This window comes from Penicillium rubens (genome assembly GCF_028828025.1).
Source record: "Penicillium rubens strain IBT 27055 chromosome Unknown utg000001l_segment0_segment0, whole genome shotgun sequence".
Classification (NCBI taxonomy): domain Eukaryota; kingdom Fungi; phylum Ascomycota; class Eurotiomycetes; order Eurotiales; family Aspergillaceae; genus Penicillium; species Penicillium rubens.
The window spans coordinates 1,811,858-1,839,421 of NW_026890599.1; the positions used below are offsets into that span (position 1 = coordinate 1,811,858).

Genomic DNA, 27,564 nt, shown 5'->3' on the forward strand with positions numbered 1-27,564 from the left:
ATCAATAAATTAAGCGTTATGAAAATAACAAGACATTATTTCCGTGCTTGTGGCAGAAAGAAAAACCAAAGGCCATCGACACGCAATTCCATTTTAAGAGAATGCGCTTAGAGGGCAAAAGCGGCGAGGACACCGGCCATGACGGCACCGAAGCTAGCGGCGTTGCGGCCAGCGCTGTTGAAAACAGGGGACGAGGCCGAGGGAGAAGCAGAGGCGGTGCCGGAAGGAACGGCGCTGGTGGTGAGACGGATGGAGCTCAAGGGGGTGCTGGAAGGAGGGCCAACGGGGGAGACACCGGTGGGGGTGACCTTGGGGCCGGGGGTGGTGGCCGGAGCGGTGGTCTCAGACTCAGGGCAGATGGTGGTGGTGATCTCGACGCTCGAGTAGACGGTGGACGAGGCAGGAACGGGAGTCTCGGTCTCGGGGCAGATGGTGGTGGTCTCGGTAGTCTCAATGGTCACAGCGCTGGAGCTGGAACCGGAGCCAGCAGCGGCGGAGATACCGAACTGGGTGGAGTACTGGTATTGGCCGGTACCCTCGACAACGAGGAGCAGACCGTAGTGGGTGGTGTCGGCCTCGAGGTCAGAGCCAGGAGTCCACTTGAACTCGCCGCTGTTGGGGATGGACTCGGCGAGAGTCTTCAGAGGGACGACGTTGTTGGAGGGACCGCGCAGGAGAACCAGGGAGATGGGACCAGTAGTAGACGGCTGCCACTTGATGGTGTAGGTCTTGCCCTCGGGCACGATCTCGTTCAGACCAGGAGCGACGATGGCATTGCCACTGGGGTTCTGGCTGTAGTCAGGAGAAGTGTAGGCAGCGGCCACGGCCACGAGGGCGGAGAAAGCGGTTGCGACGGAGAAACGCATTATGATTTAGTGTCGAGATTGACAAAGAATGACTGGGGTCGGGAAATAAAAGAATGACTATCGTTGAAAAACGAAAAAAAAAAGGATCGTGATGAGTGGGATGAAAAGAGAGAAATAATAAAGGAAGAAGGAGGGGAGGCGAACTACATTTCTAGCTCGGAGGTCCATCCAAGGTGGGTCTACACTAAATCCTCAAAAACCAAAAGACACGCGCAGACCAACCAAATCTCATCCACCTCATCTCGGTTACTTTTTACTTTTTACTTTTTTTATTATTTTGTGGCTTTGACTTCCCTGTCTTACTTGTCAATGCGTACGACTCCGACATGTATGTAGACCATAATACTGTTGTAGACAGGGAACTGCCTCGCATAACCGTCTCGTGCCCATCATCTTGTCCTCGTGGGGCATGCGGGCCGGCTGTGGCTCAGATGTGATTGTAACAACATAACGTCAGGCTGTGTGTTACAGGTCAGGTAATAATCATAAATGGACAGGCACCAGTTCTCATTGGCGGGAAACCCGGAACTTAATTTTATCCCTAATAACGGCCAACCCTTAATGTAGAGAATGTCCCGAAATGTAAGATTAAAAATACCATTAAACTGGGGGCCAAAAGAGGGAAATACATGTATTAAATGTATTAGACGTATTTGAAGGAATGCAGGCACAGAGCCGGCTAATAATGTTTTTGGAGTGTACGAAGTAGACATGTTTGTTTACCTTAAGCCTTCCAAGGAAGGTACCTAAGCTAAGGTTCCCCCTCATTTCGGATCCATGGAACCTGGGAACCAAAAATACGATCCGAGGATTATCCATGGTCGCCATGAACTCAGGCTGAAGTCTTTTGGAACATCTCAGCTATGATTGTACATTTACTATAATAAAATTAGATGTCGCACATTTCAAGACATCCCTTATATTCCTTCATTTCCGCCACTGTTTAGAAACAAAAAAAAGGGAAGGAACATCGACTAAAAGTGGTCTCGGGAGATTGCAAGATTACAGGGTTGCGCCTTCAGGCCCAAGCCCTGTGACGGGCGTCGTACATGTATTGTACTAAACAAAAACCCTCACTACAGCCGCACAGGGCGTTGTGCCTTGCAGGTACCATGTGTCCTTCCACGGGGGAGGATTTCGAACCGAACCTGCGAGGTTAGATTCTGATATTCACTGATGTTCGCGATTATCACGACAATCGCGACGTCACTCCACACCGCCAGGCCCGTGCCGGAACAAACACAATTGCCGATCCCACCGGTTCATTGGGAGTATGATGTCTACGGGAAAGATCAACAGGTTGATATTCAGGGGGGCCGAAGTTTAGCAGCTTGTATCGAGTACGATATACAACATACAATATACTTCGTGTTATGCACGAAGTATTCCGTGTTTGCACATTGTAATCCCTCATTTCTGAGGATTAAGACATGTAAAAATTAAAAATAAAAATAAAAATAGAGAATGGATTGTGTCTCACCTGGCAATTGGCGGTGATTTGCTGCGTTCCTGTGCCTGAATTGGGGTGGGGACTCGTGTTCAGCGCCTTCGCAGCAACTATCGAGGTTCAAAGGTTTCTTTATCGGGTCCAAAGGCTGGAATTCCACTAGTATCAGGTGTATTCATAGACTCAGGCCTTTCATTTGCGACAAAATAGGTATTTTTAGGCTGATATGAGAGAAAATGATTAAATCACATGACCTTCAGCCTCATGGCGAAAACCAAGACAGGCCTAAATCGGAGGCTCCGAACCAAAAAAGGAAAGAGAAAATAAATATCAAAATACCCCCCTCCAGCCGTATACTACCCTATAAGCCCGATGCAACATAAATCACACATCACATCGAGTCATTCAACTCGTCTATTCGGTATAAGCCGGGTATCCGGACCACATCCTCCTGTAGCACCTCTAGGCGACACGAGAAGGCTCCGTCATTGGCTACATTGACTGCAAGGTTCGGATCAAAGCGAACGAAACCCCGAATGGGCTCCAAACAAGCCCAGAACAAGCCCTGTCAAGACAACCAAGGAAACAGTCGCCCGTGGCGGCCCAATCTCTGCCGGGGGCCAAACGGACCCAAAACGGGGCCAAATCAAACAAGTCTCCTATGTACCTACGTTGTAGGCACCGGTGACTCGTCTAGTATGTACCTGCGAGTCTAGCCTCTACTCATGCCAAGTCACAGTCTTAGTCTGCAGGAATTCGTCGTATCCAGAAACTCCTCCGAAGCGACCAAAGCCGCTGCTCTTCCATCCTCCGTGGGGGAGGACAGACTCGTCGTGTACAGTCATGGAATTGATGTGGACGGCGCTAGAAAAAAAAAAAAAAAGGGGACAAAGTTAGCCTCAATCCAATCTCCACCCAGATGATGTGATCTTGTATTTGGAACTCAAAACCCACCCAGACTCAATTTGCTTCGCCACCCGCAACCCCCGGAACAGGTTGTTGGTGTACAGAGCCGCAGTCAGGCCGTATTCGGTGTCATTGGCTAGTGCGATCGCGTCGTCCTCAGTGTCCACAACCATGAGAGACACTGTCGGGCCGAACGACTCGGTCGCGTACATGTCCATCTCTTTGGTGACGCCCTCAACGACGATCGGTCGCATGCCTGTGTTAACGGACTCGCTTGAATTGGCGTCGCCGAATAGCAGCGTAGCTCCGCGGGACACAGCGTCCGTAACAAGCTTCTTGTTCTTAGCGACGCCTGCGGCGTTGACCAAGAACAGCGCGGGCGCGTCCTTGCCAAACAACTTCTCAGCTGTCTCAGCAAGCTTCTGTCGGAACTCGTCTGCGATCGAGCGCTGCACGATAATCCGCTCGGTCGACATGCAGATTTGACCGGACTGTGCATCGTTTGTTAGTATGAGATATCCTTGTCTCGGTAGAATCAACACTACATACGTGCATGAAGGATCCAAGGGCACAGTTCATGGCAGCCTTATCCAAGTTCGCATCGTCCAAAACGATCGCCGACGCCTTGCCGCCCAGCTCGAGCAGTACAGGCTTGATATATTTACCTGCGGTAGAAGCGATAATCGAACCGACCATTGTGCTACCGGTGAAGTTAACCTTGCGTACAGCCTGGTGAGCGATGAGGGCGTTGGTGACGGCGGGAGCATCGGAGGGCTGGTGGAAGACGACGTTCAAACATCCGGCGGGGAGACCAGCCTGGCGGAAGATGTCGCCCAGAGCCCAGAAACACTTTGGTGAAAGCTCGGAACCCTTGAGGACGACGGTGTTACCAGCCGCAAGAGGGAGCGCAACTGCGCGCGTACCTAGGATGAAAGGCGCATTCCTATCAATCGATTAAAAAAAATGTCCCGAGCCAGCTGATGAACCTGCAGTATATGCCACACATTGGATGAAGCTTACCATGGCGCAATTGACAGAATTACTCCGTACGGCTCCTTGTATACGATGGCCCCCTCGCCCTCTTGGCTGACATTCGGTACAACACCCTCGATCGTGGATATCCGGCCCGCGAAATCTTTGATGAAGAGCACACCCATATTGAAGGTGGCCTCTGAAAAAGGCCGGCCGGCGCCGGTCTCCTCACGCTGGTACTGAATTAATTCCTCTTTGCGTGAGGCCATAATGTCGGCGGCCTTCAATAGGATGTCGCGGCGATCGTTTGCCGTGGTCTTGCTCCATGCGGGAAAGGCGGCCTGCGCACTGTCGACTGCGCGGTTGGCATCGTCGACAGACACACCGGCGCAATAGCCACTCAGCTCGCCAGTGGCGGGGGCGTGAACCTCGAATTTGATATCGGTCTCAATGGACTCATTATTGATGATAAGCGGGGTCACCGGCTTGTTTGATTGCGCCATTGTAAGTGTTTCGAGGAGTTGAAGAAGGATAATACGGGAGGATATCTCCTTAATACAGAAAGGGACTGGTCTATTCGAATGGGAGGGGCTAAATTGGTTTAAGAGGAGGTCTGATCTTAACCAAATAGAGTTGCAGGGAGGGGGGGCGGAAACACAAAGGGGGTGTAGCTCACTGTTTTATTATTGAACGTAGATCGGTAAGTTATCTCCGGTGGTCTGTTACTATTCAAACGGCTTAATGAATTATCTCCGGTGTATCTGCGGATATAAAATCCTAACGTCTTCCTCAACTACCTTGAATGACAGCCGACGGGCCCAGGGAATTGTGGGGGGAAGGCAAAGATGACAAAGCCGGAGACATTCCGCGAGGTCCGGCGAATGAAATGAAGATGGAGATGAAGGAGATGAAGATGCCAAGGGGCTAATTTCTTCAAGTTCTTTTTGAATTATCGAACATGGTCTATGCTGATCAAATGTATTTCCAAATCCCCAGGCTTCCAAAATCTAGCCCTATCCTAATTCATTACCCCCCAAGCGCCTGAAAGATGCAAATCGTGACTCGCTCAATAATACAGCCCCTCAATTGGCCCAAATTTTCGTCTCCGTCGAACTGTTTTTGCCCATGTCCGCGAAAGGACACGCCGACACCTTGGGTGTAGTCGAGGGAGCCGCACTGTCTATAGAAGGCGCCACACCACTGGAAATACTGGATCTGTCATCCTCGGTCGAGCTACCGGAGCTGCTGCCAAGAATGCGCTTGTCGCCAAGGTATCCCTCCTGATCCTCGGTGTAGTTGAACTCAGACATCTCGTCCGCGAACTCCTCGCCATCGCTCGAGTGGTACCGAGCGAAGAGATCGTTCTGGATCCAGAGGATCTTGTTGACGGCACGCACGAGCGCAATTTTGCGTCGCAGTGACAGGTGCGGGTGCGAAAGCATCGCTTCAATCCAGATGTCTTGAATGTACCCCAGACATGCGCCGAGGTGGATGTACTCGATGTTCAGTGGTGACATGCGTACTTGTCCGCTGTGCATCATGCTGTGTTACCGACCCCCACGTTAGCGCGTTGCACAAGCACAGAGAGTTGATCCCGGGAACGGGAATATGTGGAGGGAAGGTGACGGGTGAACTTACCCAACCTTGTTTAAGTACCGCCAGAAGTCCATCGTGGTTGGGTCCTGGCATAGGCGAGTCAGGTACCACCGCAGGAACATCTTTCGTCGCTGGATTTTGGGTGTCTCTTCGTGAAGATATTCCTCCTCGGGCTCCCTCTCGTCCACAGTTGTCCGTGTGTGGAAGGCCCGAGAGGTGATGTCGTATTGGAGAAGCTTTTTATATACCAGGTTGACCACTGCCGGGATCAGTTGCTTGATGTATTTGTTGCCGGTCAACAGTGCTTCGATATCAGCTGGGAAAACGTTAGTGGCTGTGACTGATACTTGAAAGCGGTTCATGGTAAGGTCTTACCGGAGTTGAAGTCCAGGAAGTTATGGAGGTACTTGATTCGCTCTTCCAAGCTCGTATAGAGCATCTTCCGGTCGACATGCATTGGGTCGGCAGCCGATCCCATCTTGCGCTCCATACTTCTAGTGTTGATATCTTTTGGTATGTATGAAATTGTCCTTGTGAGCAGATGGGGCCTTGTTTGACAAAGTTGGGAAAGAGTGAAGTATGCGAGAGGGACCGGAGTATGAAGAGAGAAGATAAAACTGGGGCACCTCGTGGCAAGCTGGCGGATCGAGTATTTATACCATGGATGCCCGATACCCGTTAGGATTACTCCGGTTCACCGTTCTTCTGCCTAGGTATATTGCATGCAACACGATTAGATTGGGAGCCACCAAACTGTAAAACGCATCATATTGGGGATCCGCTCTAGGCAATGGAGCCAGATGGCCCATGACTCTTACCCAGAAAAGCGAAATTACCCGATTTCATGCAAGCACAATAATATCAAGCCGAGGTTTTCCTTAAGGGCTTCGTTTCAATGAGTAAGTAAAGTGCCCATTGTCGAATCAGACCACAGGGTGAGATGATTCAGTCAATCTCGATAGTGGAGTGATCGTCCAGGCATGTGTGGGCTGATCCCTGCAATCTCCAAAAGAAAAAGGAAAGAAAAAAGAAGCGACCGCGTCAGCCAAGGACGGCAAGATCCATCGTTGCCGTGCTGTCAGACTCGGCAACTTGAAACAAGCGACTTGGAAACGTAAAGAATACTGCAAGCTCAACTCTAACAGGCTTGTAGGGTTGATGTCAGACCTCTCTTCATCTATATCATACTAGTATACAGATCAGATGGCGTTTTTGGCATGGCTCAAAACAGTAAGATCGCACACGTCAATTCCGCGAACCATTTCTCGTGCTAAGAGAGCAACTTAATTGGGTTAAATGGATCTATCGGAATTTGAATCTCGCTTTCGCTCACTGGCTGTGGATATTCGAAGCTCCGCTACGGGCTCAACGGTTTCGCCTGGGACCCGCGACGAAGTGGGTTCCGTTCGGGTCCGACTGGGTTGCGACCTGGTGACATTCGGGCGCCTTAGGGTGTACATAGTGTTCATGGGAGGCATATATGCATTAACGGATGAGAATCTAGCTTTGGATCAACGGCTTGAGGTCAGCAACTTGCACTCTAAGCATCTACGACAATACAGTTGTCCCAGGAAGCAGTCACAACGCCCCCTTAATAAATGTATGCTTCTAGAAACGACCGAACTGGTGGATGGGTGGGTCCGAAGGAGTGCACAGTTTGCAGACGCACTGCAATCTACTATAGGAGGCAATCGGAGCTAATAGGCAATAGCGTAGAAAAATCAGGGAACACATGCATGTCAAGCAACACTCTAGCCGCAGTCGAATCTATTATCATGACTTGTGTCGTGTGATGGCATGGCATGATGGGTTAGATAGGGAACGCTGACCGGTGGGTATGGCATGATCAATAGGTCTCTTCTGATTGAAAATATTACTAGATGAAAAATTTTCACTCAAGTGCCCCTCACACGAGCTTTGATCTGTTAATTTTTAATTTTCCGAAATGATAGATCAAAGGGGATTTCCTTCTTTTTCTGTTTTCTCTTCAATCTGGGACGTTTCAAAAACAGCCGCGGTAGACGATCACTACCTTAGTGAGGGCAGTCTAGAACAGGGATTTTACTCGAGACTGCCGCGTATATTTGATGAAACATGAAACTTAATCTAATTTGGTTTCCGGGGAAATTTGACAGCCGTAATAGTCTCGAGGCTGTCGAAAAACACAGCCAGTCAAGATATTCCTAATGAAGATTGTGAAGCGAGGCCGTTGAAGTGCTGATCTTGATCTTTCGGGCTTACCAACTGTTGTGATAGATCATTTTTCATAACGTGCGTTTCCATTTAGGGATAATGAGCCAATATATGATTATATACTCCATACTCATCACATTCATCCAGACATCTGGGCAGCCTCAGATGGGTAGTCTGTCCACTAAATACATTACGAGCTTTCCGTCCCCTAGCTCCGTGCGGCGGCGGCATCATAGAGAGCCTTAATATCTGCCTGCCACTGCTTCATGTCGACTCTTTCCACGCGACGGTCATAGGTCATCAGACCGTTGACCTCACCCTCAACATCGGTCGTCTGGGTCCAGACGCCGCCACTACATGCGTACAGGCGGACCTGATCTTCGAGCTCGTTCAGGAGACGGTGACTGCGATAATTCCATGCCTCAATGGTGGTATCGATTTCGTATGTTTGGTCGATAGTGTCGATGGCTGCCTGGTCGTTCCAGAGATTCTCAATGGATACGTTAGTCCCGATGCCACCAAATTCACCCTGGAACCCAATCCGGCTGGGATCATATGGGCTCGAGGGCGTGGAATAAAAGGGACTACCGCATTGGGGGTTTGCGTAGTGGTGGTTGTCCTGAGATAGATTAATTAGCCACGTGGTTGAGCCACAGCGGAAGGGTGCATACACTAAAGTCTCCAGCACCGTGGTCTACCCAACCGCTCGTCGAGTCCACAAGCCGAGTAGGGTCCAGCTGTCTAACCCGGTCGGTCAGTGCAAACTCGGGGTGGTACGATGTGATCTGGCCCCAGCCTTCGTTGTAAATGACCTGTAGATAGCGGTTAACGTCAGAATATTTCTTGCTTTCGCCGAACACCTTAACTTACCCAAGTGACAATACTAGGGAAGCTCTTGAGCTGGTTAACCATCACATCCAACTGGCGGGCGAATTCAACCTGCTGCTGGTCGTTCGGTAGGATAGTAACCGAGTTGCCGTTTGCGTCCCTCCTGGACTGGAGCGGGCGCAGGGAAGGCATGTCCTGAATTACAAGCAGACCGAGCTCGTCGCATGCTTGATAGAACAGATCGGTCTCGATTTTGATCTGCATACGGTGTGAGCATGAGAAGCCATGGGATACGATGCGACACGGCGACACTCACATGCTTGCGGACCATGTTGAATCCCAACTTCTTTAGCATCTGCAAATCGTACACCATTGCCTCTTTACTGGGGGGTGTGTATAAACCATCGGGCCAATAGCCTTGATCCAAGGTGCCGAACATGAAAATGAATTCGCCATTGAGCAAGGGTCGCTCAATTCCGTCAACCTTACCCCTAGAGATTGTGCGGAAGCCAGTATAGCTCTCCACCTGATCATCGCCGAGTTTGACAGTAACATTGTACAGATTTGGCGAGTCCGGAGACCAGAGCATCGGTGAAGATACTGTGAATTGGAATTGCTCATTGGTGGGGCCTTTGTGGGTTGCAACAGTCTCACCATCTTTGTGGACAGTCACCTCGGCCTCGGCAGTCTCATTGGCGGAGCTGTGTACCGTGATGCTCACTACATGCAGTCAGAATCAAGCAAGCATTTCCACAAACTGACACCAGACAACTTACCTTGACCATCCATGTTTGCGTCAAGATCGAGTTGGGTAATGTGGTTGGACGGAGCAGCCTCGAGCCAAACACTTTGCCATATACCACTACACGGGGTATAAAAGATGTGACTGGGTCTCAGGGTCTGCTTTCCGATGGGGATAACATAGTCACCATCGTCAGTGGGATCATGTACGAAAACAAGTCTGTATTTCAAAGTCAGATATGCAAGTCGACTGTATTGTGATCCCGGGATACTAACAGCTCATTCGGCTGATCAAACTTCAGGTACTGCGTCACGTCTACCACGAAGCGGAAATATCCGCCACGGTTGAAGCCTGCATTTTGACCATTGATAAAGACTGTGGCCTCATAGTCTACAGCTCCAAAATTAAGCAGTACCTGCTCGCCCTTCCAAGAAGGAGATACTTCGAAGGATGTCGAAAACCAAGAGTACAGAGCCCAATCACTTTGGATGCCTGCGAACTTGTTAATTCCTGATGATAACGTAGCAAACAGGGAATTTCCTACCGGACAATCCACTCTCGAGACACGACGGAATCAAAACATCCTGTGCGAGTTCCTGTCCAAAAGGGGGCTGCTGAACAGCATCGAGATTTTCAGCATTTTGGTACTTCCACACCCCGTTGAGATTCTTCCATTCAGGGCGTTGCAGCAACGGGCGCGGATATTCAGGCCAGGGGTTCGTTCCGACTTTGTCAGTCCATGGCGTTGTCAAGGGAGGCTCCTTAGGGGCGTAACCGGGACTGCGCGCCTTGTTTTCCTGGAGTTTGGTCCCACCAATGCCAGGCAGAGCCAGACCAGTCGCCACCAGGCACGACAAGGCAAAACTCTGAGTTAAATGCATGTTGATCGGAGGCAGTCAGATCTTCTCACAGAACTACACGTACACAACAGTACTGAAGATCGTCGGAATGAAAATAGCACATTCTGGGCATGATTGGGCCTGTCCCTGGATTTAAATACATCGGACCCTGCGTACGCGGGACTAACAGACTCATGGCACGGTGTTTCCCTGCATACAACATGCCCACTTGGCAGAGACGCCCCCACAAGGGCCAACCCCGCAGGAAGTACACAGGATGTCTAGAAATTCAGATTCACCAAAGACCGGGAGCATGTCGGTCGCTGGCTGGTGTCCGACCACAGGGAGCATCACTGACTGCTTGGCGTTACTAGCAGCGCAGGAGCCAAGGACAGCAGCCAAGCGTTGACGGGCAGCAATGATATCGATATGCACACAGTCCACAAATAGCCCGTCACAAGGGGTTGAGCTGCATCCTGCCTACTATGGAAACTCAAGCTGATTCCCAAGACAAAGCGAAATTGTCAGAACACCAAAATACAGTAATCATAGTCATTCGGCCTAACTCCATATTCCCGAGGCGGCTTCTAAGGGACCGACAAATCACGGCAGTCAGAGGTATTCTTCGTGGAGCATTTCTCGCGAACAAAACACGGATCACGCGACAGAATGTTCCAAGGCTCGGTTTATGCCGATTTCTCTGCCCAAGGACGTAAAAAAGACTCAAAACTTCCAACGCCGATCGCAACACAGACGGCTGTCTGTCTCTACTTCATACATTTCCCCGTGCAAGGGAAGTCAGCATCATGTTGCTTGCTGTCTCATCCATTAGCCGAAATATGTAGCTCATCTGCATATCTAAGCGAAGTCTAAGAATGAAGTCATGTTTACAAGGAATGATTTGATCTTGCATTGTTAGTTCGCCCAGCAAGGATCGTGTTTTTCCTGTCCAATCCCTTGCGTCCGGATTGCATGGCACACCTGCCGTCCCCACTCTGAGCGGGATACATATTTGGTAAAATGGTGCGGCCATGGTTTGAGTGCGATATATCATTCACTCACTCTCTAGGGACTCATGACCGACCAACATCGCGCTACCCCGCTGTCTCCCATGATGTGGTAGATTGAGGTTGTATCAACCCTCAAATTTAAGAATACGAAAGGCCGCCCTGCCCCTCCGAGTGTGGCTTGGCACGACGATCCCTTCTTCTCGATTGGCGAGCTGGTTTTGTCCGCTGGCTGGCTCCCGTTTAAGCCCAAGACTGTGGCTAGTTTTTGGGCTTCGGGGGCCCTCCGCCCCCGTTTTTCCCCGCGATTTGGGAGCGGGGCTTACAGTGAGTTGGTTGACAGCCCAATCGGATATTCTGAGAATAGTCGTGTGATGGAAAATACATAATCAAGCTTTTAGGGAAAGAGTCATTTGTGTGTTCTTGATTTGGGAAAGCCCCCGGGCTGGATTATCATGTGGCTCATTACCGATCTATGACCTTTTCTCCGGGATAAGTATTTACCCAAGCAACTGAGGCTCAACCATAGCAAGATCTCCCAATTACGAGACAATGAGAACGACATAACGGAATTTGGTCCGTTGTAAATTGTGATTTCTTAGAAATAGGCAAAGTTAATAAATCGCTGAGATGCTGACCTTGTTGAAAACATGACTGACCTCAAATGTACAATATCTGGAACCAGTCTCAAATAGTAATAGCCAATCACTGGTACACTGTACTGGAAAGCAAGGCAGGCCAATGAATAGCTTTGAGGAATTGGGAATCTGGCCATTTCCCCTACAAAAATAAAAGGATAGATAGCAGTGTTGCTCCGATCCAGAACATGTGCAACAGACCGCATTACGGCGGCCAATATTGTATAGCCGGGAGGGTCCGATTGCTAAAAATAGTCGGAATGATCCCAATTTGAACTAATACATTGGCACATACTACTCCGAAGATCCAAACACCTGGTTGACTTGCACTTTGAGGATAGGGAAATGGTCAGCTTGGCCTTAATAATGCCAAGTCGCCACAGGAGTGCGCCGTCTGTTGACAATGTCAGGAACCCAACTAGAGCTATCGACCGATGAACTTACCTATTGCCAAGCTCATCGTGCAAGTGATCGGCTATAAATAAAGTTCGATGAGAATCTTCATGTCTAGACTCAATTACGCGTAAACTTTTGATAGCATTCCTAAGTAAATAGCATATCCAGATCTTCATATCTGCATGGTAAATCATAGCCTACCCTATTTCGGACCACGCCAAAGCTAGACGCATGTAGTTGGTAGATATCAACCTATATGCGAGACTTACTCAGAAGACCGGATAAACGAAGGGCCTCCCCTTGAAAATCCAAACTATACAAGTTTCTTCAAAGACGATGTGCTACAGCATAAATTTCGATGGTTTTAGTCTGGTCAGCTTGTATGTTATCGAGCCACGGATGAATATATATTCTACTGCCATAGTTCGATTTACTGCCAAAGCGTCGGCGCATCGAGCAAATTAGGGTATCTCTACCTATATCCCGCCTTTCTTTGGGGGTATGGATGATACATTATGCATGGCGTAACAGGATGTGGGTGGTAAACCAGATCCAATCTTTCGGGATCTCTAGATGTTCCATTTGTGATTATATATATCTGGACTAGTAAGCAGAAGGTGGCCCAAGAGCCAAGAGGTTGTGTAATAAAGAGCTAGAAAATAGCTGCATAGTTGCAAAACTACCTAGTTAAGACATTTGCCTGTGTCTAGAAGGAGTCCGCCAGCGGCGATTGGCCATATCGATTTTCCACTTGAATCCCGTTGAGAGATATCCGAAATCTATGGGATGCAATAAATTTCGAACAACAGTCCCCTATTCCCGTCAGCATGGTGGCTGATCAATGCTATCGGGATTAATTTGATTTCGGGATTTGGAACAATCCGGGAAAGCTCTGTATAACCCCGGGATTAGGGCGGAGATCACCGAGGCTCTTCAGTGAGAAGGCCCACCTGTCATGGCATGATCTGGATCAAATAGAGCCCTAACAAACCCCGGGCTCAGAATAGGTCATGTATACTTGCTTACATGCGAATTATCGAACTTCCGGGAACTATCCCCTGGCATGGCACTACATTGAAGCAAACCCCGTGCTTATATTTCCCGAAGCTCAGAGTCGCGCTTTATTGTCAAACATGATGCGTTGTTCAATCGCTTCAGGGCAGTTCCCGAATCCGAGGGTTCCGAATCTCATGATGTCGCTCATATCGTGCTTCGGGGTTTGGGGGGATGCAGGTCATCGTTTCAAAATCAACATACAAGACAGCTGGAGGTATTATAAATTGAGCTTCTCCCCAGGCCTGACATAGAGTCTTCCATTCTACACAACAATCTTCAAAGCAAACACTCGTGGAAAGATAATAAGCATCTCAATATGGTTCCTGTTCTCAAGAAGTACAAGGCCGCAGCAGTCAATGCTGAGCCTGGCTGGTTCGACCTCCAGGAGTCTGTTCGTCGGACAATACACTGGATCGATGAAGCAGGAAAGGCTGGCTGCAAGCTGATTGCTTTCCCGGAGCTGTGTTAGTATCACAGTCCCAAGTACCGAGTGTAATGTATTAACAACTACAAACAGGGATCCCCGGCTACCCATACTGGGCTTGGAAGGTGAACTACCAGGAGAGCCTGCCCTTGCTGAAGAAGTATCGCGAGAACAGCCTGCCCTCCGACTCGGATGAAATGCGCCGCATCCGCGAAGCAGCCAAAGCTAACAAAATTTGGGTGTCTCTTGGATACTCGGAGCTCGATCTCGCCAGCTTGTATACCACGCAGATTATGATTAGCCCAGCTGGAGATGTCATCAATCACCGTCGCAAAATCAAGGCTACCCACGTTGAGCGCCTCGTCTTCGGAGACGGCACTGGCGACACTACCGAGTCAGTGATGGACACCGAGATCGGCCGCATTGGACACCTGAATTGCTGGGAGAACATGAATCCTTTCCTGAAGGCGTACGCCGCCTCGCTAGGTGAGCAGGTGCACATCGCTGCCTGGCCTTTGTATCCCGGAAAGGAGACCCTCAAGTACCCGGACCCATACACCAATGTGGCCGAGGCAAACGCAGATGTATATTTCCCCCTTTTTCCATTTTGTGAGGAGTAAGTCTGATTATTGACAAGACCGCTCAGCTTGTTACCCCTGCTTACGCGATCGAGACCGGTTCGTTCACTCTTGCGCCGTGGCAGACAATTACTGCGGAGGGAATCAAGCTCAACACACCTCCTGGAAAAGAGCTTGAGGATCCCAACATCTACAATGGAAATGGCCGTATCTTCGGACCCGATGGACAGAACCTCGTTCCTCACCCCGACAAAGACTTCCAGGGACTTCTTTTCGTTGACGTAAGTGGAGGTTGGTTTTTTTTTTTTTGCTAGAATGTCAACTAATTGGTCGTCAAATAGATTGACCTCGACGAGATCCATCTTACCAAATCTTTGGCCGATTTCGGCGGTCACTATATGCGCCCGGACTTGATCCGTCTTCTTGTCGACACTAACCGCAAGGACTTGGTCGTGCACGAGGACAGAGTCAATGGCGGTGTCGCTTACACTCGGACTATTGACCGGGTTGGACTTTCTGCTCCTTTGGATGCGTCGGCTACCGAGGCTCAATCCGAGAGCGTGTAGAGCTGTTTGCCGGATTCCAGCAGAGATGTGTATCATAGAAAAGAAATACCAACTTGTTCACTCTTTTAAGTTGAGGATTGTCATATGACTTTCATGTATTATAGGCATTTATTCTCCGATCAGGCAGCACCAAGAAAGTAAATCAGAGAGCGTCCTTATACTAACGAGGACGTGACTTTGGCGTCTACTTCGGCCTAGTTAGCGGTTATAAAACAGCGTCTGGTTTACGCACTATTCGGAAGAACCCATCCGTGGTTTCGAAGGTATTTTCAGTTTTTCTCTGATATGACCTAATGGAAATGTTGAGCCGAATTAGTTGATAGAAAGTGACTTTGGTCTCTCAGACCTCGAAAGCCGAGACCCGCGAAATGCGTGGACGTACATTTCCGATCTCTTAGCATTCTTCACATTCCTGAGGATACTCTCTTATGTGAGCTCAAGGTTACAAATTCAAAGCCCAAGACCTGCAAAATCTAGTTGCAACCATGTGTAGACCCATATTCTACCCGACTTGTCGACGAGCCAGCGAACAATGGGCCCTGAATTAGACGGATGTGAGAGGGTAGTAGTGTAACTTGAGCCTCTCCCGAGTACAATTCACGTCATATTATTGGTTTTTACAATGTCTCAGATATAATGCACTTGTCGCCGGAAATGGAAGTACCGAGGATGACAGGTTCTCACACCTTGCCTTGACTATAGTACTCCATGCTCCCAGTTGATTAGAGCTCATTATATAGTATATGAATAGCTCTGGGATTTATCTCCTTTTTCCTTCTTTTAATTTTCGGGGGCTTTACAGCATGTGAATTCGAACCATGTCCACAGTGCATATATATAAGCAAAGTTTATACCTATACAGTATGCACATACTTAACTTCCAAAAAACGTAGTTGGATAGAACGTCAAAGTGTTTAAGTTTAGTCTTACACCAAACACTTACGTAGCGTAGATATTCGTCAGCTCAACGTCTAGAAGCCGCCTAGAACTCACATTCCTTAGGGTCGGAGATGCCACGTGCCGATCATTCAAGGAATGTGAGATTTTGCTGCGAACAGAATTTAATAGATTTAATCTCTTTTCTGAGTATTGAGTATGTAGGCCATAAGCCTGGTCTAGGTATATTGGAGATGTCCAGATGGAAATCAAGTTGAAAATTGTTTGAAAATGGCAAAAGAACCCTAACGGCTATAGATGAAGTATAACTTCCCCGGATACTCTTTTGGGTCGCAGTTTCCAGTAGAACACATAGTGACGAAGTGACAAAGTGACAAAGCGACGAAGAACTCAGTGACGAATCTGAGATTGAGATTTTCGTCTTCATCTCCACATTTCCTTATTGTTGATCCATATTCGTACCTTCAACCCCATCCACAGGTATCTGAAGAAGCGTCCAAGACCGCTACTCTCCAGAGGCCTTTGTGCCTTTATCAAAAACCCCAAAACACCCAAAACCCCAGAAGCCTCCGATCCACCACTGCTTCCGGCCACTCCACCTTCCTCTCAATTCAGACCACGGCCAAGGATAATCTACACAGGTACGTTACTTTTGCTTCAACTTTGATAATTTCCCGTGGGGACTTCCGTTCTCGCCCAGGTAACCTTTCATCTGCCTGCATCCGGCTACCTGATCAGCACCCATCGACATCGAGTTACTTATAACAGCCGATCTCCAACCATTCATCTCCAATATAATCATTCCTGGATCTTGATTCCTCATTCCTCATAACTCAATTTCCCAACCCCAGCCTCCTGATTTTTCAAGTCTGACCAAGTTAGGGCTTTCAACATGCCGACCATGTCCAAGTTCTCGCAGAAGTCCTTGCTCGGGCTGTCTTTATTGGCAGCCTTGGTGCAGGCTACACCCACAGTGTGAGTGATACCTCCCTACCACCACTACAGTTATACTTCACCTTTGTCTGTACAGATACTAATATACATCTGTGTCTAGTAGCCTAAACTTCGACTACCGTGGTGACAAGGTCCGGGGTGTCAACCTCGGTGGTTGGCTGGTAACAGAGCCATGGATCACTCCATCTCTTTTCGATGCAGCTGGCGATGCTGCCGTCGACGAGTGGTCTCTTTGCGCGACTTTGGGTCCAGACCAATGTCGCTCTGTCCTGTCCGAGCACTGGAGCACTTTCATTACCGCCGATGACTTGACCCAAATCGCCGGTGCAGGAATGAACCACGTCAGAATCCCTGTTGGATACTGGGCCTTGAAGCATTTGGAGGGTGACCCATATGTCGATGGTCAGCTGGAGTATCTTGACCAGGCCATTGGCTGGGCTCGCGCCGCCGGCCTCAAGGTCATGCTTGACTTGCACGGGGGTACGTTTCCCCATCTATATACTATATGACAGTCGCTGACAACCAGAGCAGCCCCTGGATCTCAGAATGGCTTTGACAACAGTGGAAAGCGCGGCGCTATCCAATGGCAACAGGGTAATACTGTTGAGGATACCAAGGATGCCCTTGAGGCTCTTGCCGCGCGCTACGAAGGTGATGGAGATGTTGTGACTGCGATCGAGGCTTTGAACGAGCCTAGCATCCCAGGTGGAGTGAACCAGGATGGTCTGAAGCAGTACTACTACGATTCATGGGGTCTTATTCGAAAGGCAAGCCAGGACACCACGCTTGTCCTGCATGACGGTTTCGTGCCTACTGAGTCATGGAACGGCTTCATGAGCGAATCTGCCGGTGTCTGGTACGTGATGATGGACACCCACCACTACGAAGTGTTCGACAACGGTCTTCTTGCCATGGATACCCAGACCCACGTCAGCAATGTCTGCAGCTTTGCTCAAGATCACCTTGTGACCTCTGACAAGTGGGCTATTGTTGGTGAGTGGACCGGTGCCATGACCGACTGTGCCAAATACCTGAATGGAAAGGGTATCGGTGCCCGCTACGATGGTACTTTCTCCAATAGCCAGCACATCGGCAGCTGTGAGGGCAAGTCTACTGGATCCGTGGCTGCCATGTCTGAGGAGGAGCGTAGCAACCTCCGTCGCTTCATCGAAGCTCAACTTGATGCTTATGAGAAGGGTAACGGCTGGGTTTACTGGACATGGAAGACTGAGGGTGCTCCTGAGTGGGACATGCAGCAGCAAATCGCTGGCGGTGTCTTCCCCAACCCTGTCACTAGCCGACAATTCCCCGGTCAGTGCTAAGCGCTACTAGTTTTGTGCCTTTTTGCTCTTGTTTTTCCAAATGTAGCATGGAGCAGGCTACTGATTCTGACGTGTTTTGGTTTTTCTTTGTCCAACTGTTTGTCCAGGCTTGATTCCAGACCTGGTTCATACATATATGTATTCTTTAATTGTCTGCTGGGCTTGCCTATAAGCGAGTTGGTTCCTCGTGGTGTTGTGGTGTGCTTCATTTTTAGGGTTAGCTACATAGTTAGGTTGTGGAACTGGCAATACAACTGATATTCTTTTGCTTGGAGTTCTCCTCTTCCTGGCCTCGGGAGATAGCCAGTTTACCTGCTAACTTTGGTAACCCGTACGTGTAGAGCCTACCGGGGTAGCCTTAATTTTATCACAAAGTGACTTGCATGGTATCTCTAGGGTTATTCCCGCTCAGGAAAAGGCCGTGTTTTGGTGGGACTTACTTTTTCCTTTCTTTGAGTTCTCTTCCCTTGCGAGAGACAAGGTAAGTGTTTATGGTAGATCCCTGAAAGGCAAATAACACGGGAACTCACCACTGGCCTTTGCATCCAGATAATTCCCAATGCACAAGAATTAGAGCGCAAGATCTACTATTCGTCGATTTGAAGAGATATCATATGAATTGGGATATGTAGCTGGGATTCTGAAATGCTAAAAGTGGAATGGGTATGGACTGGACCTGGCGGTCATGCAAATACAACAATATGAGGGCCTAAGAGGCATGCACAATGTAACGGTGGCAATGCGAATGGAAAGTGTGCCACTGGTATCGAAATGAGCAAGGTCTTCTCCCTTACTCAGAGCAATCCAAGTGCTCCAAACGCCGCAACAACTTCAGTGTCGACATTGACTAGCCACTCATCCTGGAACCGCTGCGCCCCACCGCAGCCAGTAATAACCTCTTGCAGACGGTGGCGCACAAAGTCTCGGATCATGAAGCGATGGATTGCATCGCCAGACTGCCAGTCACGACGGCGGATGATCTCAGGCGATTCGACTTCTTGGTTGCTTTCTGGCATCGCGGTTGCTGACCCCGCTGGTGCGTTCCAGCAGACCAAATAATCGGCATTGGGGTCAGTGCCACCATCTGCTAACTCGGTGATGATATCTGTCCATACGGTCAAGTATGATTGCAGGTGAGAAAGGATGTAGGCAGGGGGTGGAGGGGGTAAAGACGGATCGAGTGGCTCTCCTGGCAGGGCCAAGAGTTGGGTGAGGGCAAGTACGTGGAGTTTCTTTTGGTTGATGCTGCCAATGTTGTCGTAGTGCAAGAACCATTCGGTCAGGATCCACGTCAGGGATTGTTCTTCGGATGAGTTGGTCGCGGCGGCGACCGATGAGGCTAAAATGGTAGGGCTGGCCAGTGCAAGGCGCGCCAGCACAGAGTAGTGATCGCTCTCGACGACGCCGACCACAGGCGAGCTCTTTCTGTTTGGGCCAGATGTCTGACTCGCCTCATGGGCAGAGTAGAGGCCTTCTAGCAGGGATGCAAGGAATGAGCTGTCCAGGAGGGATTGGGAAATGACCCCATAGGTTGCTTCGCTACCCCCGTCGACAGTCTCAGCACCACGAAGCATCAAATCAACAAGTCGAGGTATCACACCGAGGCGTTGCTTGGTTGTGGATTTGAGTAGTACTTCAAGGATCACCAGGATTTGGAAGCGGAAACGGTCACTGAGGATCTCCTGCGGCGCAAGGAACACATAAGATTCGAGGATGTGAACGGCCTGCGGAGTGCTATCGGTTGCTGCTTCGAGAATGGGGAACAAAGACGGGAGGAGTGATATGATCTCTGGTGAGGCAGGAGATGGCGTAGCCTGGATTATGGCATGCCAGAGATCCAAGGCCTCATCTAGGAGGTAAACAATGGTTTCCTTGGCGAACAGTTAGGCTAGGTTGAATGTACAGCATGATTCAAACACGGGACTTACCGAGCCGGGTTCTACTGAGCTTTGGATCAGCGGAAGAATAAGAGAATGATATCTAACGGACTCCTGTCCTAGCGATTGGATAAGGGATGACAGCAAAGTCAAGATAGCTTGTTTCATCAAGTGTTCTTCGCCGGAGCTTTCCCATAACGGTGGGAGTAAAGAGACGATTCGATCAGAGAAGGGAGTGATCTAACATTGTGAGTTACGCAGCCGCTAACGAAAACGAAGCAACAACTTACCTGGTCTTCCATCTTGACCACCACCACGCGAACCGTTTCCAAAAGTCCCATCTTGGTATCCGAGGATTCGACTTCTTGAACGAGAGACATGAGACTCTCCAAGATGGTAGGCGCAAAGGACATAAATGCATTGGGCGAAAATTCGTATGAGTCCAGTACACTCCGTAGTTGCCGACCAGCGGTGATCCGGACGACCAGGTCGTTCAAAGGATCATGCTTGCCGAGTAAATGCTGGAAAATCTGGTAAATTGCGTTCATGTTCAGTTCGCCTGCCTTCACCGGGACCCATTGGCCAAGCACGAGCGCGACTCTTCTCCTCAGAAGCTTGTACTCTGGTTCCTGGGACTGGACCTCAGCAATCATGGTATGCTCCAAGAATGCATTGAAGTCCAGATGATGTTCAAGACTGGCCGCAGCCAAGCCGATGGCAGAATACAATGAGTCTTTCAACAGCACATTGTGGTTGTCGGTGCCTATGAGCATAAATGTTAAAGTCGCACACGTTATATAGCCCATCAGTAACTTACTTGCGAAGGTATAGAATACCGTGAGCAAACGTGGAATCAGTAAATCCTTGAAGTGAATCACAAGATCAAGGAAAAGCTTCTCAGAGCATGAACGGATTGAGAACTCCCAAGCGTCAGCGTTCTCTTCCTCCCGCTTCTCCCAATCCTCCGGTTCTTCTTCCCAGTCTTGGAAATCGATCTTGCGGAACCTGAAGAACTGTGTGACAAGGAGTTCCATGACGTTTACCACAAATTCTTCGGTAAAGAGTTGCGTCTTGACGAGCTGAACAGATTGCTTTCGCTCCTCCTTGTCTTCCGGCGTCTGATATTTGAAAGTCTGGGCAGGGTTGAACGCCATTTTTGCGCATGCACGAATCAAGAGCAGAGCCCGGAGGCCGATTTTCTCAGTCAAGGATTTCCCTTCATCTTCGCCCTCAGCACCAAGGCTGTCATACTTCTCGCCGAGTTTGACGACTAATGACCAATACGACTTGACAAGCGAGACACTATCTGGCAGCAATGCGAAGGATGCGGGGTGTGTCTTGGCCATTTCAACATGCAACTTCGACATCTGCAGCAAATGTTTCTCGATAGCCCGATGAATTGGCTCAGGTAGATTCGCAGACCCATCCACAAGAGAATGGAATTTGCTAAAGTGCGAATGGGTCAGCTCCCAGAAGCCCTGTACTTCGTGGCTACGACTCGGGTGTTCAAAGCCAGCAATGATCAGGCGCCTTAGGACCTTGAGAGACACCAAGCTTAATTCAAGCGTCTCCAGCAACTCCCCCTCGCTGGCACCACCCTGGTCCAGTATTGCCCCCCATTGGTTGATTTTATCAACATAAATGCCCCCCAGTAACTGGAATATCTCAGGCGACGCGGACTGAAGATTGTGTCGCGTTCGTTGAATTCGTGCCGTGGATAATTCCTTGATTATTTGCAGCAATATGAGGAGAGTTCGAGGGAGTTGGAGCGGATTTGCGCCAGGTTGGACGGAGGATCGGAGTGAGGAAATGATGTACGAAATGGCATCGGGCCTAATTGAGATTAGAACGAGAAAACATTTAGCTGCATCCTGCCATACCAGTCATGAGGGAACTCAAATCGCATGATTTTGGCAATCACCAGCGAGTTATGGAGAGCCAGCAGCGGCGCAGGCTCAACGATTCCTGCCGCAAGGGCGCGTGTCTTGATGTGTTCTTTTTCTTCCGGTTTGATCGCACTTCCGCAATGTTAGCATGCCCTCCCCTCGTCTTGGCAATATCCCAATCACGTACTTTGGTGCTGTCTTGCGCCAGTATTTATCAATGCCGTTCTTCAGTTGAATGATGGCGAGATAGCGAACTTCATTCGGTACGGAGTGGTCAAGAAAGACGTCCTGTGCATCATAAAAGCTGTTATTAGGTGAAGCAACAACAAACAAGACTGTCAACTGATACCTGTAGAAAAGAGTAGTACATGCCCTGTTTCTCCCAGTTCTGGAGCTGTTTCGTGCCCGTCTGAACTTGCTGCTGAGACGAGCTTGCTGCAAGGACTAGAGTATTGAGCACATTTTGAGGGCTGAGTGGGTTGGTCTCACCCTGTGCTTCGATGGCGAAGGTCATGGCGAATAGCGCTGTTGATCGACGCGTGAAAAAAAGAAACTGCAAAGCATGTATGTAGTGCCGCCAATACAAGTACCAGTTCAGAGTCTCATGAAGAGCCCTGGATCATCAGTCATTCATGAAAATGAACTCTGCGTGAGTCCAAGATGTTAATTGACTAACGAACTGACATGTCTCGTCGGAGCTACCTAGGTACCCTCTAGCATAAACTCCCCGCCTCCGGAAGATTAATACTCCGGTCCCGCCAAACCCTAGGTTTGGACCCTAACCTCTGCCCCGATTCAGATTTGCTGCTAGGGCTCCAGACGGACATTTCGTGGAGCAGTGAAGTCCAGCTTCAACCAGTTTCTTCATGTTGTTATCGAACTTGGGATCGATATCGACAATTTGGTTCACCTAATTCCGTGACATACCTATGATGCAGCATGATGCAACCTCGGTTCCTAAACTGAAGTGAAGTAGGTATGATGTGGATGGGGCGATGTATATAAAGCGCAATTCGGATCTATTTCAATAGATGGCAATATCTGAGCTCAAATTCATCGTAAATCACCGGCCTATCAACTTATCTACATCTATATACTACAACATATTAAATTCCTCAAACAACATGCCTACTACCGAAGAATTGAAGCATGTAGGCTTCAATACTGAGAGGGACCTGAACTCTCATCAGGCCAAGCAGGGTCGCAGCAAAAAGAGTGACTCAAGTACGTGAAGAAGCTAGTCTTAGTCGGCGGCATTTCTCTAATAACCATTCAAGCTGTCGAGTCAGGTGTTGACGAGATGGTCAACCAGCGATTCTCTGAGCCCACAAGTGTGAAGTACGGCCCGGGCACGACTGCCCAAGACAGCGAGCACCGTGTGATTCCCGAAGAAGAGGGTGGTGTTCGTGATGACCGCAACAGGTACGCCGTAATTGTTTCTCCGTGGACCGTCGATCGTTCATACGGCTAACATTCCGTTCAAGACTGGCTAGGGCAAGTCAGTTCGAGGGCCCTGGCGGCCCGAGAGACTGATGTCAATATCTAGACTGAGGACCGTGGTAGTTACCAGGATACGAAGCGTCGCCGAATTGACCAGTAAGAATACATATAAATGATACCTGATGACCTGTAATATAATGGAATTTTCATAATGTTGTTCGAGACTCGGTCTACATCCGACCAACGTGGGCATCAGAGTCATGTCGCATGGTTCGGAATGAACCTCAAGCGAATGAACCTCAGCGAATAAACCTCAGCGATGTTACCTCCCCGACTAGGACAATGGATAAATTTCGAAATAGGACCCGCACGTGTCCACTCGATTGCCTTTTATGAAAGTTAAGGATCGCAGGAGAATTATCATTCGAATTATTTGTTCAACGGGAATTCTCATATTCCCATTCTTCTGAAAATGGCCAGTGCTGGCTTTATCTTTGTACTCCCCGACAGCCACTCGGATGAGAAACTGCTCCAGTAGGCTGTCTCAAGATGCATCTTAATATTCGAGCTAGACCTGTAGTATGCATGGACGTCCGGGGGCCTGCGGATGTACTTATATAAAAATACCTGTGTTGTGGGTTTCCTCTACCACTTCGAGGTCCATTCCCCGAGGTTTGCTTTATTGCTCATCTGTTGTCCATTTGGGAACTGAGCACACCCCTAGATATGGCTCAGTGATTTGCCAAGGCAGCCCCGGATGTTCCCCACTCACTAAGCGTCGGGCTAAGCCTCCTTGGAAGTCGCTTATCTCCCGAGGTCAAGAACCTTGCACCTGGGCGCACTAGCGTCCTATAATTCGCATCTTCGGTTCAATCTGTCTCACTAACAGAAATTATAAGAAAGCAAGTGCATAAACCCCAGAGTACATCTATGGGTGTCCATTACTGTGTACTCTATGTACGTAAATAACGGGATTTTTATCGTCTAAAGTTGCTGTGAGGGGAGAGCTTTATGTGGAAGAAACAAGAAATCTCGGGACGGGCCCCGGACTCCGGGGCCCTTACCATGGATTAGCTAGTCGGCTAAGCATTCGCCTTGCCGGCCCCTCATTTTGAACCGATGAACTTTCGGCCAATCAGAGGGCTCTGTTTCTCCATGTGCCCGCATCATGCAACAGATGTTCTGCCTAAACTTCAACTCAGCATCAGGTACAGAGTATGAGTACCTCAATGAGACCTAAGGAAAGCTGGTAAAGTCACAAGCCCTCGTGTACCTGTCAGGTATACCTTCCTTCAGCCCTGAGAGTCTCCGATGTAAGATGCACGTGTTGTGACCCCCCTTACCTTCCATACATATTCTGGCATTCTCTCTTGACGATCTTTTCTTCTTTCTTCTTTCTTACCATCCTCATCAACCTTGGCTTGCCTCAGTCTCATCTCATCAGCTACATCAATCCTTTATTGAATTTCTGCGAGATCCATCAAAATGAAGGCTGTTCTCGCGGTCTTGATGGGAGTGGCTGCCCTGGCAGTCGCTCAGACAGCTACTACCTCTGAGCCCGCTCTTGCGGACATTCATGCGGCTGCGGCAACTATCAAGCCGGAGGTTACCGTCTCCGATGTCAAGGGCTTGGCTTTTGATCGTTTTTATCAGATCTGGCTGGAGAACATTGTACGTGACAAAGCCCCAAAACATTCCTGGAGTACCTGAGACACCATGACTAACGGGACTCATAGGACTATGACGACTCTGCTGCGGATACCAACATGCAGTGGCTTGCTTCTCAGGGAATTCTCTTGTGAGTTTGCAACGAACTTAGACATTAGTAACATGAGCCGTTCTGATGTTCTTTAGGACCAACTTCTATGCTGTCACCCATCCTTCCGAGCCTAACTACTGCGCTGCCGCTGGCGGTGACACGTTTGGAATGGATAACGACGACTTCAAGCAGATGCCTGAGAACATTTCCTCCATCGCTGATCTGCTTGACACCAAGCACATCTCGTGGGCTGAATACCAGGAGCACATTCCCTATGCTGGTTTCCAGGGCTACAACTACTCTAACCAGGAAACTTATCACCCTGATTACGTTCGGAAGCACAACCCGATGGTGCTTTACGACTCTGTTGTGGCCAATGACAGTCGCGCACGTTCCATCAAGAGCTTTGATGACTTTGAGAATGACCTGCGTGACAAGAAGCTTCCTCAGTGGGCGTTCATCACTCCGAACATGACTAATGATGCGCATGACACCAACATCACTTTCGCTGCCAAGTGGGAGCGTCCTTACGTGGCCAAATTGCTTGAGAACGAGTACTTCTACAACAACACTCTCCTCCTTCTGACCTTCGATGAGGACAAGACCTATACGAACGACAACCGTATCTTCAGTGTTCTCGTTGGTGGCGCCATTCCTGAACACCTCAAGGGGACCAAGGACAACACCTTCTACACCCACTACTCTAGCATTGCTAGTGTCTCCGCCAACTGGGGTCTCCCTTCACTTGGTCGTTGGGATTGCGGTGCCAACATTTTCGAGATTGTCGCCAACAAGACCGGTTATGTCAACTACGAAGTCGACAAGACCCACCTCACGCTTAACCAGACCTACCCAGGTCCTATGTCAATTGGGGACGAGTCTATTGGCAATACCTCCACATTCACTCCCGACTGGCCGGTTCCCATCACTGATGCCAATGAGAAGTGCTCCGCTGGTCACGGTGTCCTGGACGCCATCAAGAAAACCTATGGACACTTGAACGCGACATACGACACCAAGCCGTACCCCTGGAATGCCGAGACCCACTACAATGACAAGGTCACCGCCAAGCGGTCAAATGGTACCGCGACCAAAACCAACTCTACAGCGGAGGACTCCGGCCACAAAAGCGCTGGGGTTGCTGTCAAGGCTCCCCTGTCTCCTGCCGTTCTCGCAGTCTTGCTGGCCGTCGCTGTCTACTCCTTCTGATTAAGCTGTTCTTCATTCATTCTTGCTAGTCGGCCGTGTGTTTCTGTGGTCTTTCAATTCTTTATCTTCCGGAAACTTGCAGACGCGGTCCCCATTGACTGGGAAGGAATGTTATCTCCAAATTTCGGAGATGTAAAACACGAACAGCAATCTTTATCTGGAGGCTAATATCTTAATCTTTAGCTATGAAGCTATGAATCCAAATTGAATCTTTAGCATTCTCATGTTGCTGTTCCCATTGAAATGCCACTAAGATAATGAATAATTCCCATAGAATGCCGCGTCATATAGCTGGCCACCTTTTTACATCTATTGTCGGATACTGCCGAACAATTTATCTCCTTCGGTAGAGCCAGGTATCTATATATGCATGGTTTTATTGTACTTGATCCTTTATAAACCCGAAATCCACATCCCTTATCAGTTATGTCTTCAGTTAGGATTATGTCTTCAGTTAGGCTAGTCAACTATCACAAACGTGTTGCCTTGATCAGGATACTTTTGGTCTCAAGGGAACTGTCAAGACTATACAGAAAACCCTTCCGACTATTCCCACTCATTTTGAACCCGCCAAAAGCAGTATCCCTAGCATTAGTCGAGCTAGTGCAGTTCACACCAACCGTGCCTGCACCCAAAGCCTTAGCCAAACGAACGGTACGATCATCAAGGTCCTGAGTAAATACAGCAGCGTACAGGCCGAACTCCGAATTATTCGCCTTCTCAATCGCTTCAGTCTTAGTGGAAAAAAAAGCCTACAGCACGATCCTTATATGGTAAGTCAGGCGGTGAGGTCTTATGGTCTCAATGTAGTTGAGGTGCATATCCCTTTGGTGAGGGTCAGGGTAAATGAAGCCACCATCCATCCATACTGTATTCCTTCGATATGTTCGAGAAATGACTTTTTACAACATGAAAGACATACATAGAAGACTAATCTAGTAAACACGGCTCTTAGTTAAACACTAATAAGGTTTCATAACCCAGATTTCTTCATCCGGACCACGAACATTATTCTCGTATGTCTGGCCTGGCGATCCCCAAAAAAAGCCTGGCTTCTTGGATCCGTTATGTTGCTTCGCACATCGGAGCTCCTTCTCCCGCGCACGAACTCTCTTACTGTGCCTTTTGCTCGCTCGCTTTTTTGCTTTTTGTTCTACTGCTTTCGC

At 49.0% G+C, this 27,564-nt stretch overlaps 9 protein-coding genes across 9 annotated transcripts; 4 read left to right on the forward strand and 5 right to left on the reverse strand.

Annotated features, from left to right (window-relative positions):
* Window positions 1-107: 107 nt before the first annotated feature.
* Window positions 108-866, reverse strand: N7525_000721 (GPI anchored serine-threonine rich protein; the record flags this gene model as incomplete). The annotated part of the gene is made up of 1 exon (XM_002562063.1): window positions 108-866. One exon carries the CDS (start codon window positions 864-866, stop codon window positions 108-110), a length of 759 nt encoding a protein of 252 aa, XP_002562109.1.
* Window positions 867-3,032: 2,166 nt separating this feature from the next.
* Window positions 3,033-4,694, reverse strand: N7525_000722 (aldehyde dehydrogenase; the record flags this gene model as incomplete). The annotated part of the gene is made up of 4 exons (XM_002562062.2): window positions 3,033-3,177; window positions 3,268-3,710; window positions 3,769-4,162; window positions 4,240-4,694. 4 exons carry the CDS (start codon window positions 4,692-4,694, stop codon window positions 3,033-3,035), a joined length of 1,437 nt encoding a protein of 478 aa, XP_002562108.2.
* A 579-nt stretch (window positions 4,695-5,273) lies between these two features.
* On the reverse strand, window positions 5,274-6,277 carry N7525_000723 (protoglobin family protein; the record flags this gene model as incomplete). Its single annotated transcript, XM_002562061.1, has 3 exons — window positions 5,274-5,733; window positions 5,830-6,103; window positions 6,163-6,277. 3 exons carry the CDS (start codon window positions 6,275-6,277, stop codon window positions 5,274-5,276), a joined length of 849 nt encoding a protein of 282 aa, XP_002562107.1.
* Window positions 6,278-8,188: 1,911 nt separating this feature from the next.
* N7525_000724 (putative hydrolase) lies at window positions 8,189-10,431 on the reverse strand (the record flags this gene model as incomplete). The annotated part of the gene is made up of 7 exons (XM_061211661.1): window positions 8,189-8,599; window positions 8,652-8,792; window positions 8,851-9,066; window positions 9,125-9,528; window positions 9,585-9,769; window positions 9,826-10,042; window positions 10,095-10,431. The coding sequence occupies 7 exons, from the start codon at window positions 10,429-10,431 to the stop codon at window positions 8,189-8,191; spliced, it is 1,911 nt and encodes a 636-aa protein (XP_061070887.1).
* A 3,371-nt stretch (window positions 10,432-13,802) lies between these two features.
* Window positions 13,803-15,054, forward strand: N7525_000725 (carbon-nitrogen hydrolase family protein; the record flags this gene model as incomplete). Its single annotated transcript, XM_002562058.2, has 4 exons — window positions 13,803-13,950; window positions 14,004-14,494; window positions 14,557-14,769; window positions 14,830-15,054. The coding sequence occupies 4 exons, from the start codon at window positions 13,803-13,805 to the stop codon at window positions 15,052-15,054; spliced, it is 1,077 nt and encodes a 358-aa protein (XP_002562104.1).
* Window positions 15,055-16,843: 1,789 nt separating this feature from the next.
* On the forward strand, window positions 16,844-18,227 carry exg1 (glucan 1,3-beta-glucosidase; the record flags this gene model as incomplete). The annotated part of the gene is made up of 3 exons (XM_002562056.1): window positions 16,844-16,926; window positions 17,006-17,385; window positions 17,437-18,227. 3 exons carry the CDS (start codon window positions 16,844-16,846, stop codon window positions 18,225-18,227), a joined length of 1,254 nt encoding a protein of 417 aa, XP_002562102.1.
* A 794-nt stretch (window positions 18,228-19,021) lies between these two features.
* N7525_000727 (putative importin 11) lies at window positions 19,022-22,504 on the reverse strand (the record flags this gene model as incomplete). The annotated part of the gene is made up of 7 exons (XM_002562055.2): window positions 19,022-20,098; window positions 20,156-20,344; window positions 20,395-20,867; window positions 20,922-21,937; window positions 21,985-22,122; window positions 22,178-22,278; window positions 22,340-22,504. 7 exons carry the CDS (start codon window positions 22,502-22,504, stop codon window positions 19,022-19,024), a joined length of 3,159 nt encoding a protein of 1,052 aa, XP_002562101.2.
* Window positions 22,505-23,114: 610 nt separating this feature from the next.
* N7525_000728 (uncharacterized protein) lies at window positions 23,115-23,523 on the forward strand (the record flags this gene model as incomplete). The annotated part of the gene is made up of 3 exons (XM_061211662.1): window positions 23,115-23,214; window positions 23,268-23,412; window positions 23,475-23,523. The coding sequence occupies 3 exons, from the start codon at window positions 23,115-23,117 to the stop codon at window positions 23,521-23,523; spliced, it is 294 nt and encodes a 97-aa protein (XP_061070888.1).
* A 1,392-nt stretch (window positions 23,524-24,915) lies between these two features.
* Window positions 24,916-26,398, forward strand: N7525_000729 (acid phosphatase PHOa; the record flags this gene model as incomplete). The annotated part of the gene is made up of 3 exons (XM_002562054.1): window positions 24,916-25,101; window positions 25,167-25,228; window positions 25,285-26,398. 3 exons carry the CDS (start codon window positions 24,916-24,918, stop codon window positions 26,396-26,398), a joined length of 1,362 nt encoding a protein of 453 aa, XP_002562100.1.
* Window positions 26,399-27,564: the final 1,166 nt, after the last annotated feature.